We start from the raw sequence: 12,945 nt of genomic DNA on the forward strand, positions 1-12,945 counted from the left end.
TTTGGAGGCACAAGAAAGGGCAGATGCTAGAATCGAGCATAAAAATAAAGTGCTGGAGGAACTCAGCAGGTCAGGCAGCATCTGTGGAGGGAATGGATAGACAACCTATTGAGTCAGGAGCTTTCTTCAGAGTAGAAGGGAGCAGAAAGCTAGAAAAGAGCTGTGTAGTGGATCAAAGTCTGGCAAGTGATAGGTGGATACAGGGGTGAGTTGATTGGTAGATGGGTGGAGTCAGTGACAAAGAGGTTAAAGGACATGAAGAGTCAGAGAATTCGTCAGCACCTTCATGAATCCTACAGCAGAATGTTTAACCTATCTACATCCGGCTCATGTACCTTCATTAGGTCCATTCCATACCTATTTAAATGCACGTCTAAATGCACTTAAATGTTGGGATTGATCTGAGCAACCACCTCCTCCGGCATTGTGCTCCAGATGTCAGCCACTCTCTTTGTACATTTTTTTATTCTCATACCTCCTTCCTTATACCAATGTCCTCTTGTTTTATGAAACGCCGCTCAGCTCCAGGGACAACAAGCCTCACCCATCCAATCTCTTCCCATAACTAAAGTCCTCCACCCAAGCAACCACCTGGTGATTCTCCACTGCACTCTTTCCAGTGCAACCATGTCCTTCCGAAGATATGGAGCATAATGACATACAATACGGCATGCGATCTAAACAGTGTTTTGTAAAATTGCAACATAACGTCCCAACTTTTATAAGCTATACAGGCGATCATATGTACCTTTTCTTCACCACCCTACCAGTGTTCCCACTGACATATAATTATGGTCTCTCTGTTCGTCAGCATTTCTTAGTGCTCAATCATTCACTGTGTACGTCCCACCATTACTTGGCTTTCCAAAATGTATTACCTTATACTTGGCTGAATTACATTCTATCTAGCATAGCTCAGCCCACTCTACATTTGATCTATTTCTGGCTGTAGATATAGCCAACTTTCATAGTCCTGGAGTCCATAATACAGGACGAAACAGGCCCTTCAGCTCAACTTACCCATGCCTCATCTACACTAGTACACCTGCCTGTGTTTGGCCCATATCTTTCTAAACCTTTCCTATCTCTCTCTACCTTTCCTATCCATTCCTGGCTATCCGGAACTCCATCAACTTTTACATTACCTACAAACTTACTAATCATACCCCCTACATTTGCATCCAAGTTGCAAATATATATCATAGACAGCAAATGTCCCAGTATCGATTAGTGTGGGACACCACTGGTCGCAGACTTCCACGTGCCTTAACCTTCTGGACCAGCCTGCAACATGCCTAACTAATGTTCATATAGATCAGCCAATCCTGACTAATTCCTTCCCTGCCTTATTCCCATCCCCTCTGATCTCTTTGGTGGACAAAAATCCATCGATCTCAACTCAGTCAAGGACTTAGCTCTACGGGTAGGAAGGAACTGCAGATGTTGGTATATACTGAAGATAGACACAAAGTGCTGGAGTAACCCAGCAGGTCAGGCAGCATCTCTGGAGAAAACAAAAAGGTGACATTTCGGGTCGGGAACCTTCTTCATACCCTTGCCAGACCAAGTCTGAAGAAGGGTCCTGACCCAAAATGCTACCCATCCTTTTTCTCCAGAGATGCTGCCTGACCCGCTGAGTTACTCCAGCACTTTGTGTCTATATTCAGCTCTATGGGCTAGAGTCCCAAAGATTCCGAAAGACAGCACAGAGACACAGCTGGTAGAGTCCAGATTCAATCACGAAAGCCACGGTCAGAGACCCAGGTTCAATCCTGACCTCGGGCGTTGTCTGTGTGCAGTTTGTATGTTCTCCTTGCAACCGCATGGGTTTCCTTAGGATGCTCCAGTTTCCAGCATTATGCCAAAGACGTGCAGGTTTGTAGGTTGATTGGGAGTGGGTGTGAATGCAGCATAACATAGAAGTAGTGTGAACGGGTGATCGATGAGGACTCGGTGGGCCAAAGGTCCTGTTTTCATTCTTTATCACTAAACTATCTCAAAACATTAATGGCACTCTGTGTAAAGAGTTTTCTCTTCAGCTCAACTATTTTACCTGCATCAATTACCTCCTCGGGCAACTCATTCCATATACCCACTACCATTTCAGTGAAAAAGTTGCCCCCTTAGGTTCCTATTAAATCTTACCCCTCTCACCTTAAACCTTTGTCCTCTGGATATGCCGAGTTCTTTGCTTTGATTACCTAAATATCCATTCCATAATTTTACATAGAAGAGCATTGGAAAAAAGATGCAATGGATAAGATCATACATCCTGATGAATTAATTCCTTTTGCTTTTAATTATTTTGATTAATCGAGATTTTTAATTACAGTAATTGTTTCATCCTACCCAGCAGAGTCAATCAGATTCTATTTTTATGTGATCAAATATAAGCTGATACCTCAACAGGATGCACACGTCTGCTCATTGCGAGGTGCCAGAGGGAGCCACACACCAGGATTTTCCATCTGTTTAATCAAACAGAACATCTTGAGTTCCGGTTCACAGTTCCCTGGCCGGCTGGCTGCATGAGAGCACTCTTTGCTAGGTGCCTCCGACTGGGAAACTGTTGCTGTTGTTTCCATCTTTATAATAAGAAGTGAGTAAATGGATTATTTTCTGATAAGAGCAATCTAGCTTCCATTCTTTTACACATCAGTCAGCAGAACTGGCTGATAACTGATTTTGAACTGATGACCAGTTCTGGAATCATACTGTCATGCAGCACACAAACGGGCCGTTCAGCCCAACTTGTCCATGCTGACCAACTTGCCCCACCAAAGCTCGTCCCATTTGCCTGCATTTGACCCATATCCTTCCAAACCTTTTTTATCCATGTACCTGTAAAATCACCCCTCGGCCTCCTGCTATTCAACGAATCAAGTCCGACAGAATCATTTCCCCATGGTATGGGTATTAAAATAAGCAGGCCCGGGTTTAAGGTGAGAAAATAGCGTTTTAAATGGACCTTAAAAGGGTAGGATTTTTTTTACACAGAAAGAGGTTGAAATCTGGAGCTGACTGCCAGAGGTGGTTTGGAAACAGATAGATTCACTATCTTTATGAGACATTTAGACGGGTACCAAAAAAGACAATGCATGATCACAATCAAGCTGTCCACTGTGTACAGATACAGGATAAAGGGGAAAACGTTTAGTGCAAGATAAAGTCCAGTAAAGTCAAAATAAAGATAGTCCGAGGGTCTCCAATGAGGTGGTAGCTCAGGACCGCTCACTAGTTGTTGGTAGGATGATTTAATTGCCTGATAACGGGTGGGAAGAAACTGTCACTGAATCTGGAGCTACGCGTTTTCACACTTCTGTACCTCTTGCTTGACGGGATAGGGGAGAAAAGGGTGAGGCTCGTCCTTGATTGTGCTGGTGGCCTTACCGAGGCAGCGTGAAGTGTAGATGGAGTCAATGGAAGGGAGGTTCATTTGTGTGATGGTCTGGGCTGCGATTCTCTGCAATTTCTTACAATTTCGGATGGAACTGTTTACAAACCATGAGTTATAGCCCGACTACAGCGCCCCAGCTCTAATTAGTCAGCTCTCATAGGGAGACCACATCACTTGCATGGTTGATATCAAACCCCTGTAATGGATGTAATGAAAAGAAACTACAGATGCTGGTTTATACCAACCAAAATGTTGTAGTAACTCAGTGGGTAGGCAGCATCTCTGGAGAAAATGGATAGGTGATGGCTCGGGTCGGATCTAAGGATCCCAAATCTTTAAATGAAGAAACAAAGAACTGCAGATGAATACACAAAAGCCACAAAATGCTGGTTAATACACAAGAGATCACAAAATGCTGGAGTAACTCAACAGATCAGACAATATGGATAGGTGATGTTTCACGTTGAGACAACTTCTTCAGACTGATTCAGCTTGTCAATCAGAAAAAGTCTCGACCCAAAGCGTCACCTGTACATGTTCCCCCGAGATACGGCCTGACCTGCTGAGTTACTCCAGCATTTTGTGTTCTTTCAAGATCTTTCATTGTTTTTGGGCAGAGATGGAAAGATTCTCAATAAACAAAACAATGAGAGGTTATTATGAGTAGGCAGAAATGCCCAAATGAACTTGTTTGGACTTTTTTGAATGTCAGAACAGCTCTATTAGGCAAAGAATGTTTTTTTAATACCTCTCAGTTGCATTGGCCCATGTTTTTGGAACGCTGTTAATTTAACCACTGTACCCCAAATGATTTTTTACAAGTTGTACATGGGTATTTATTTGATCCTCTGAATATAAAGACGGCTGCATTAACCGCAGTAAATAACGCATAAATCGGAAGCTTTGTATTTAAAGGCAGAGTTGGTGGAGCGTATCTGCACACTGTAGATGGATCGATTGTAATCATGTACTGTCTGTCTGCTGACTGGTTAGCACACAACAAAAGCTTTTCAATGTACGTCGGTGCACGTGACAACAAACTGAACAGTTGCTTTTACTCACAGCACGCTGTCTTTGTGTTGCTTCATCTAATTTCTAAACTGCTCAGTAGATGGAGCCATCAGCAGTGATTTTCTTGTAAAAAAACAAGCCAGGCTGGAATTAACGTGTTTATCTGCATGAAGCCAACCTCATACCTGAGAGAATATCAAATAGACAAAAAAAAATTACAGAGAGGAAAGAGAAGTGGCATTGAACATCTGTTTGCATGATGACACACTGGAGAAAATAAAACCTGGTTTACCCTTTAGCTGGTTTATATCCTGAGACCTGGAGTACAAATTGCAAAGTTCTGGTTGAATGCCAATCAAATCCCAACACTTCTCTGGGCCCAAATGTTTGAAATCCAACTGTCACACATGAAACCAAAAGAAACAACTCTACAATTCTATCTCCAGTTGGCTTCTTTCCATTAACAGCAGCAGCAGCACGTTTATTTATACGTGCCTTTTTGTTTGCTAGTGTCAGTGGACAGGTAACATTTATGGCCCACTGTTGCGAGAATGGTGCGGCTGCGCTTGTACACTCTGGAGTTTAGAAGGATGAGAGGGTTTCTTATTGAAACATATAAGATTGTTAAGGGGTTGAACACGCTAGAGGCAGGAAACATGTTCCCGACGTTGGGGGAGTTCAGAACCAGGCGCCACAGTTTAAGAATAAGGGGTAAGCCATTTAGAACAGAGATGAGGAAACACTTTTTCTCACAGAGAGTTGTGAGTCTGTGGAATTCTCTGCCTCAGAGGGCGGAGGAGGAGGCCGGTTCTCTGGATACTTTCAAGAGAGAGCTAGATAGGGCTCTTAAAGATAGTGGAGTCAGGGGATATGGGGAGAAGGCAGGAACGGGGTACTGATTGGGGATGATCAGCCATGATCACATTGAATGGAGGCGCTGGTTCGAAGGGCCGAATGGCCTACTCCTGCACCTATTGTATATTGCCCTACTCAGTCCCCCTGCTTCTCGTTCGACTATCCTTCTGTTCCCTCTCTTTACTACCATATCCTGCCATATCTTGATCCACTGCCCACTTTTCCATTCACCTTTTCCTCTCACCCAACCTCTCCTCCTCCCACCACCCCCCAATATAGTCTCTCTCAAAAAGGTGTCAAAGCGCCAAAGACCTCAGGTGTTGTCTGTGTGGAGTTTGCATGTTCTTCCCGTGGTTTTCCTCCGGATGCTCGTTACCTCCCACATCCCGACATGTGGGATCGTAGGTTAATTGGCCTCTGTAAATTGCCCCTGGTGTGTAGGGAATTAATGCAAAAATTGGCTAACATAGAACTAGCGTGAACAGGTGATGGATGGTCAACATGGATTCGGTGGTTTGAAGGACCTGTTTCCATGCTGCGTCTTTCAACCAAGAATCAGTCATTTTAGAAACATCGAGAAATAGGTGCAGGAGTAGGCCATCCCTTCGAGCCAGCACCGCCATTCAATATGATCATGGCTGATCATTAAAATCAGTACCCCGTTCCTGCTTTTTCCCCCATATCTTTTGATTCCTTTAGCCCGAAGAGCTAAATCTAACTCTCTCTTGAAAACATCCAGTGAATTGGTCTCCACAGCCTTTTGTGGCAGAGAATTCCACAGATTCACAACTCTCTGGCAGTTTATTTTCCTCATCAGAGTCCTAAATTGCCTATCCCTTATTCTTGAACTGTGACGTGTAAGAAAGAACTGTGACCCCTGGTTCTGGAATTCCACAACATCGAGAACATCTAGCCTGTCCAATCCTTTAATAATTTTATATGTTTCTATAAGATGCCCTCTCATCCTTCTAAATTCCAGTGAATACAAGCCCATTCATTCATCATATGTCAGTCTCGCCATCCCGAGGATTAACCCGGTGAACCTACGCTGCACTCCCTCAATAGAAATAATGTCCTTCCTCAAATTAGGAGACCAAAATTGCAGGTGCAATACTCCAGGTGCAGTCCCACCTGGGCCCTGTACAACTGCAGTAGGACCTCCGTGCTCCTAAACTCAAATCATCTCACTATCTTCTTAGGTAGACAAAAGTGTCCACCTTTTGCACTTTTGTCTACCTTCGATTTTCCAGCATCTGCAGTTCCTTCTTTAACACTCGCTATCGTCTTAGCTTTCTTCACTGCCTGCTGTACCTGCATGCTTACTTTCAGTGACTGATGTACAATCACACCCAGGTCTCGTTACACCTCTCCTTTTCCTAATCTGACACCATTCAGATAATAATCTGCCTTCCTGTCCTTGCCACCAAAGTGGATGACCTCACATTTCTCTCCTCCCCCCCCTCCCGTGACCTCTCCCCTCCCATTGACCCACCCCCGGAACTGCGTCAGCCCACGGCCCGCACCCTCCGTCACATCCGGCCACACTGTCATGGCGGCGCTCGCTGTTCACCGCGAGCCGGCGGGCGGCTTCAGTTTCCAGAACTGCCGGCGGTGAGTGTCGGTGGCCGGGCGGGTGGCGGGTGGCGGGGACAGCGGGCCGGAGGGCTGCCCCGGCGCCGGGAGCCGCGCTCGGAGAAGGGCGCCCGCAGCCGCTCCGGGCCTAGTGCGGCGGAGGATGACTCGGCAGCTCGGCCCGGACCAGGCCCGGCCCGGGGAGAGAGGGGAGGGAGAAGGCAGCCCCAGGCCCACACCCCTGCCTGTCCACCCCATCCCCTTCCACCCCCACCCCATCCCCAAATCTCGACACCAAGACCCACCTCCCCTTCCTCGACCCCCACCCCCCGCAACAACTATCCCCCAATAGCAACTATCGCCTCAGTAACCAACCACCCCCCCCCCCCCCCCCCATCTGTGAGCGATCAACAAACCCCACTTTAAATCCCCACCCCCATAATTTTGATCCATCTACCTCCCTTTTCCAACATTCATTGATTTGGCTTCTGAACGTCCCTTCCACAAGCGAGGGAACTGTCCAATCCATCACTAGACCGAGGTGAACATTGAACTGTCTGAGGAACCAATGTGCTATAATGCTGAAAACTATATACTGTACTCGGTATCTTCCCCTTTGCTCTATCTATTGTATTTGGGGTGACTTGATTGTGTTTATGTATGATATATCAGATCTGTTTGGATGGTATGCAAAACAAAAGCTTTTCACTGCACCTCAGTATATGTGACAATAGTAAACCTAAACTGCCTATTGGTGAATCTAATCAGTATCATTTGCTTTTGTAATAATGTATACCTTTTCTCATCTGTAGGAATGCATTCATTGAAGCTCAACTTACCAAGCAAGGCTTGAAAGTTATTGAAGCAAGGAAAACTGGTACCACAATTGCAGGGATTATATTCAAGGTATTCTGCGTTTGACCTGTTAAACTGGTTCTTAATTTACTTTTTTTAATTACTACATAAGCATCATGGATCTGAGAAAAAAATATGTATTTCAACATTATATTTAGCATTTGAAAGTTAAACAATAATCTATATTAATTAGATAGTAGACTACTATTAATTGTAGCTTTAACATTTGGGTACTTTAATGAGTCAAATTGCAACGGTCAGCAGAAGATGTTTTAAAACAAAATCCGTCATTGTTCAGAATTAATTATCTTATATAAGTTAATAATGCCTTACTTTTGATGAAATTCAGCGAGCAAACGCGATAATTCCCGATATTTTGGATCTTTAAATCTCCACGGCAAATGTCGGCTGTTCACTTCCGCTGTTTTCCACCTTCAGTTCCCTCTTGTAATTACCTTACTTTCTATCTTTTTTTTTGCCTGAAAATTTAGGTCGCTGTGCTTCACGGTCACCCCGACTAGCACAGAAAATTTCAGCTCAAAAATCGTCCGTTTTCCATGTTTTTAACGGGTGGGAAAGTGCGTGTTTCCCCATTCACTAACATGTACCGAAGTGACATATGTCCTCCAGTTAAAATTTTCGGTCACGTGAGGGGGGATCTACGCTCATTTGACATTTGGTGAAATCACCCTATTCTGTAAATGATAATCTCTGCTATATTGTATGATTAGAGAGATTTCAAATCTGTTTGTATTAGAAATGTAACATTAAATCATATCCACAAAAGTAAGCTATGGGCCTGTCCCACTTAGGTGACTGCAGGAGACTATGCAGTCGCCACATGTTCGCGGGTGTTTGCTGGGGAGTTGCCTTCATGATCGCATTCTTCGAACAAGTTGCAGACTCATTGTAATCACCACAAATTTTTCAACACATTGGGAAATTAGCGGCAACCAGAATGAAGCCGCCATGGAGAGTAACAAAATTTCTCGTTGGTGGGTCGCCAGGTGGTCCTAGTGGGTTGCCAGGAGACTGAAGGTTCTCGTAGGTTGTAGCCGAGGCTGACCGGTGAATTTCATCGGCTCATTGGGGGGGGGGGGGGGGGGGAACATAAGCAGTAGTTTTCAGAACCAAGGATAACCAACCGGTAATGTTAATGTCCGCCGAGCTTCACGGCCGTGTATCTCTGGTTTCTTAAAAGTTGTCTCTACTCCTTCTCCCTCCTCCTCCCCCTTATTTCCTCCTCTCTACCCCCCTTCTTTAAAGGACTTACCGTACACTGTACTTTAGCCATCTTAATTACAGCGCCAACCAACCTTCCTGTTGATCGAGGTGTGTGTCAATATCACCTTGGCTTTGCACCATGTGAATTTCACTCAGATAGTGCTCCCCCCGCTTGCCCTGTCCCCCGCCTGCATAACGGGCTGGTGAAGGAAGCAATGGTAGGACAGGTCCATAACAAACCCATTTGTAGCAGTTTTCTACACCAAAAATACAACCACTGCTTGTCTGGGGATGAAAATTGGATAATTTCATTAGCCTGATACAATATGCACTTTCCATCCACCCTCTCAAACAGCCGAACCTCCAGGAGTACTTTACCATTTCACAGCAGCCAAAGTCAGTTGTTAATGTGTAAGCACTGTAAAGCCACTGTAGAACGGTATTTTAAAGGCATCGATCCCCATTTGCATTCCTCTTCTTAAAATACACGTTGCACTTGTCACTAAAATGTTGGCCAGAGAGTGCTTCTCAGTTAAAGTACTCCACATTCACAGAAAGGTTACAATACGAGAGGTTGCCATTTGTTTTATCTTATCTGTGCTGGCTTTCTGTTGGAGTAACCTTTGAGTTCTACCCACTATCCATAATTTTGAATTTTTTTCCCCCCCAGATTTTAATCCATTTCCCTCTTACGTCACAGTTAAACCTGCCACCACCATCTTTACAGACATTGCATTCCAGATACTGTGTGTAAAAAACAAAAACAACTTGCGTCATTCTTAATTCTTTTCCCTTTTGTTTTATAACCAACTTCTCATCAACAAACCCCTCCACCACATAAGACATGCTTCCACTACCTAGTCTGTTGAGACCTCTCAATGGACTTTATCTATAGATCTGATGCGCTACAATGCTGAGAACTATATTTGGCACTCTGTGTCTTCCTATTTGTACTTGAGTTTGACGATTGTATATATGTAGGGTATATCTGATCCGTTTGGATAGCATGCTAAACTCCTTGCTTTTATATTCTAGTCCCCTTGAGATGAATGCTGACTCAATCTGTAAATTAACCTTTTGGAAATCCTGCACTAACACTACAGTCCATTTGCATCTCCACTTAATGAATCCTCCAACTCGGACGTGTGCTTTGTAGAATTTGATTATAGTCAGCACAAATAATGCCACATTTGGTCAGAGATTTTGTCTGATTTTAGAATGCAACATCTCCTGCATCTCCTCTGGTGTTCCTGACACCACTTATCTTCTCCCACATGATCATTAAAAAACATGTGCAGGAAGGAACTGCAGATGCTGGTTTCAACCGAAGATAGGCACACAAAGTTGGAGTAACGCAGCGGGACAGGCAGCATCTCTGGAGAGAAGGGATGGGTGACGTTTCGGGTCGAGTCCTTTCTTCAGACTAGAAGAATGGGGGGCAGTGTTAGCTGGGAGGAGGATGCTAGGAGACTGCAAGGTGACTTGGATAGGCTGGGTGAGTGGGCAAATGTTTGGCAGATGCAGTATAATGTGGATAAATGTGAGGTTATCCATTTTGGTGGCAAAAACGGGAAAGCAGACTATTATCTAAATGGTGGCTGATTGGGAAAGGGGGAGATGCAGCGAGACCTGGGTGTCATGGTACACCAGTCATTGAAGATAGGCATGCAGGTGCAGCAGGCAGTAAAGAAAGCGAATGGTATGTTGGCTTTCATGGCAAAAGGATTTGAGTATAGGAGCAGGGAGGTTCTACTGCAGTTGTACAGGGTCTTGGTGAGACCACACCTGGAGTATTGCGTACAGTTTTGGTCTCCAAATCTGAGGAAGGACATTATTGCCATAGAGGGAGTGCAGAGAAGGTTCACCAGACTGATTCCTGGGATGTCAGGACTGTCTTATGAAGAAAGACTGGATAGACTTGGTTTATACTCTCTAGAATTTAGGAGATTGAGAGGGGATCTTATAGAAACTTACAAAATTCTTAAGGGGTTGGGCAGGCTAGATACAGGAAGATTGTTCCCGATGTTGGGGAAGTCCAGGCCAAGGGGTCACAGCTTAAGGATAAGGGGGAAATCCTTTAAAACCGAGATGAGAAGAACTTTTTTTTCACACAGAGAGTGGTGAATCTCTGGAACTCTCTGCCACAGAGGGTAGTTGAGGCCAGTTCATTGGCTATATTTAAAAAGGGGTTAGTGTGGCCCTTGTGGCTAAGGGGATCAGAGGGTATGGAGAGAAGGCAGGTACGGGATACTGAGTTGGATGATCAGCCATGATCATATTGAATGGCGGTGCAGGGCTCGAATGGCCTACTCCTGCACCTACATTTCTATTTTTATGTTTCTATGGTGCCTGTCCAGCTGAGTTACTCCAGCTTTTTGTGTCTATCTTCCATTAGAAAATCATGACCTGGTTAACTAATATCATAGGCTTTAATTTTTCCCCTTCAGGATGGTGTAATCCTGGGTGCTGATACCAGAGCAACCGAAGGAATGGTTGTTGCAGATAAGAACTGCTCCAAGATTCATTACATTGCAAGTAACATTTAGTAAGTAATATGCCTGGTGAATTTTATTTTTCAATTTGGGTTTGTGTGTTTGTTCCAAATGCTTTTGAAAACTGTTGCATAATTATAACTGTTCAAAGTGCAAGCCTGACACTTGATTTTAAATCTGTTGTCGGACAGATTCTATTCCTCAGAAAATAAACAATAATGACAAAAGAAAGAAAACTGACAAAAAAAATCAGTAAATGTGATGATAAAATATAAAGTATTGGAAATATCCAGCAAATGTGGAGTTTGCATGTTCTCCTGTGATGGCATGGATTTCTCCCAGGTGCCCGGTTTACTCCCACATCCCAGAAACTTGCGGGTTTGTACGTTAATTGGACTCTAAGTTGCTCCTACTGTGCAGAAAGTGGATGAGAAAGTGGAATAACAGAACCAATGTGAATGGGTGATCGATGCTCGCGTAGACTCGGTGCCTGTTTCTATGCTGTATCTCTAAACTAAACTAGAAGTTAGTCAGCTATAATAAAGGAAGTAGCAGTTACAATGCCTTGTTTACGTGACCTATCCTCGATTCCGATGAAGTTTCATCAGCCTTGGCCATCTGGTGATGCCTCCCAGCGTGCATCTTCATCATTTTGAACTCTGCTTTGGGTGAAGACTGAACTTATTTGATTCTGTATGTGTAACATCATTGGAGGTTTCTTAAGCTGACAGAGTTTGTTTCACTCCAGAGCGATAATGCAATCTGGGCTGATGCTGCTGTAAGGGAGCCGGCAATGTTGGGGCATCCTCCTTGGATTGAATCTTACACTGAGGCTCGCCTACTTTCCTTGATGGAAGGAGAAGTCCCCATTGTGCTATTCAAAGGGGAGTTAAAGGCAGTTGCCTCGGATTCATTTCAATATTTGTCTCCACAATCGGCTCTGCCAAATTTTTGTTAGCCCATTGGCATTTCTGGGATGTCGTTGCACATAATTTATCAACTGCTTCTTAGAAAAGAAACTAAGAGCATTTCACTACCTTAAGCACTGGGAGGATGTAAAATTGTGAATTTTATTTATTTCCTTTTTTCCAGCCTTCATCCTCTGTACTTTTTTTCCCTCTCATCCTTATCATTAGTTTTATAATCTTGTCAAATGCTTGCAGAACGTAGCAAACCCAATATTGCTACAACTGACGGCTCTATTTCGGGTGAGAGTTCTGACTGGTTGTGCTTTCTGCCGCCTTCTATAGTTGCTGTGGTGCTGGGACAGCCGCAGACACCGAGATGACCACTCAGCTGATCTCGTCCAACCTGGAGCTCCATTCGTTGTCCACTGGGAGACTTGCCCGTGTAGCTACTGCTAATCGCATGCTGAAGCAAATGCTCTTCAGGTAAATAAACCTTGGTGCAATAACACTTAAACATTCAAATTGTTTGATTTCAGTACCATCTAGATACCTGGCTACTGACTGGCAAACGGCTTATCTAATTCACTGTTATATAAATGACACAAGGAACTGCAGATTTAGACTTTAGAGA

General features: G+C 44.1%; 1 protein-coding gene and 1 long non-coding RNA gene across 3 annotated transcripts in view; one reads left to right on the top strand and one right to left on the bottom strand.

Moving 5' to 3' along the window:
• Positions 1–2,415: 2,415 nt before the first annotated feature.
• On the bottom strand, positions 2,416–6,712 carry LOC129711876 (uncharacterized). 2 transcript variants are annotated; one of them, XR_008725943.1, is made up of 3 exons: positions 6,587–6,712; positions 4,460–4,593; positions 2,416–2,585 (listed from the first exon to the last, which is right to left on the bottom strand). It is a non-coding gene; the product is annotated as an uncharacterized LOC129711876 (long non-coding RNA). The 2 variants fall into 2 exon arrangements; XR_008725942.1 differs by having other exon boundaries at positions 6,575–6,704.
• Positions 6,713–6,748: 36 nt separating this feature from the next.
• Positions 6,749–12,945, top strand: part of psmb7 (proteasome 20S subunit beta 7) — a 57,785-nt gene continuing 51,588 nt past the window's right edge. The window contains exons 1-4 of the mRNA XM_055659860.1: positions 6,749–6,874; positions 7,648–7,741; positions 11,362–11,459; positions 12,657–12,797. Of these exons, the coding sequence (XP_055515835.1) occupies positions 6,813–6,874; positions 7,648–7,741; positions 11,362–11,459; positions 12,657–12,797 (395 nt within the window). The 5' untranslated portion in view covers positions 6,749–6,812. The remainder of the gene's footprint in view (positions 6,875–7,647; positions 7,742–11,361; positions 11,460–12,656; positions 12,798–12,945) is intronic.

This window comes from Leucoraja erinacea, chromosome 31, assembly GCF_028641065.1.
Source record: "Leucoraja erinacea ecotype New England chromosome 31, Leri_hhj_1, whole genome shotgun sequence".
Classification (NCBI taxonomy): domain Eukaryota; kingdom Metazoa; phylum Chordata; class Chondrichthyes; order Rajiformes; family Rajidae; genus Leucoraja; species Leucoraja erinaceus.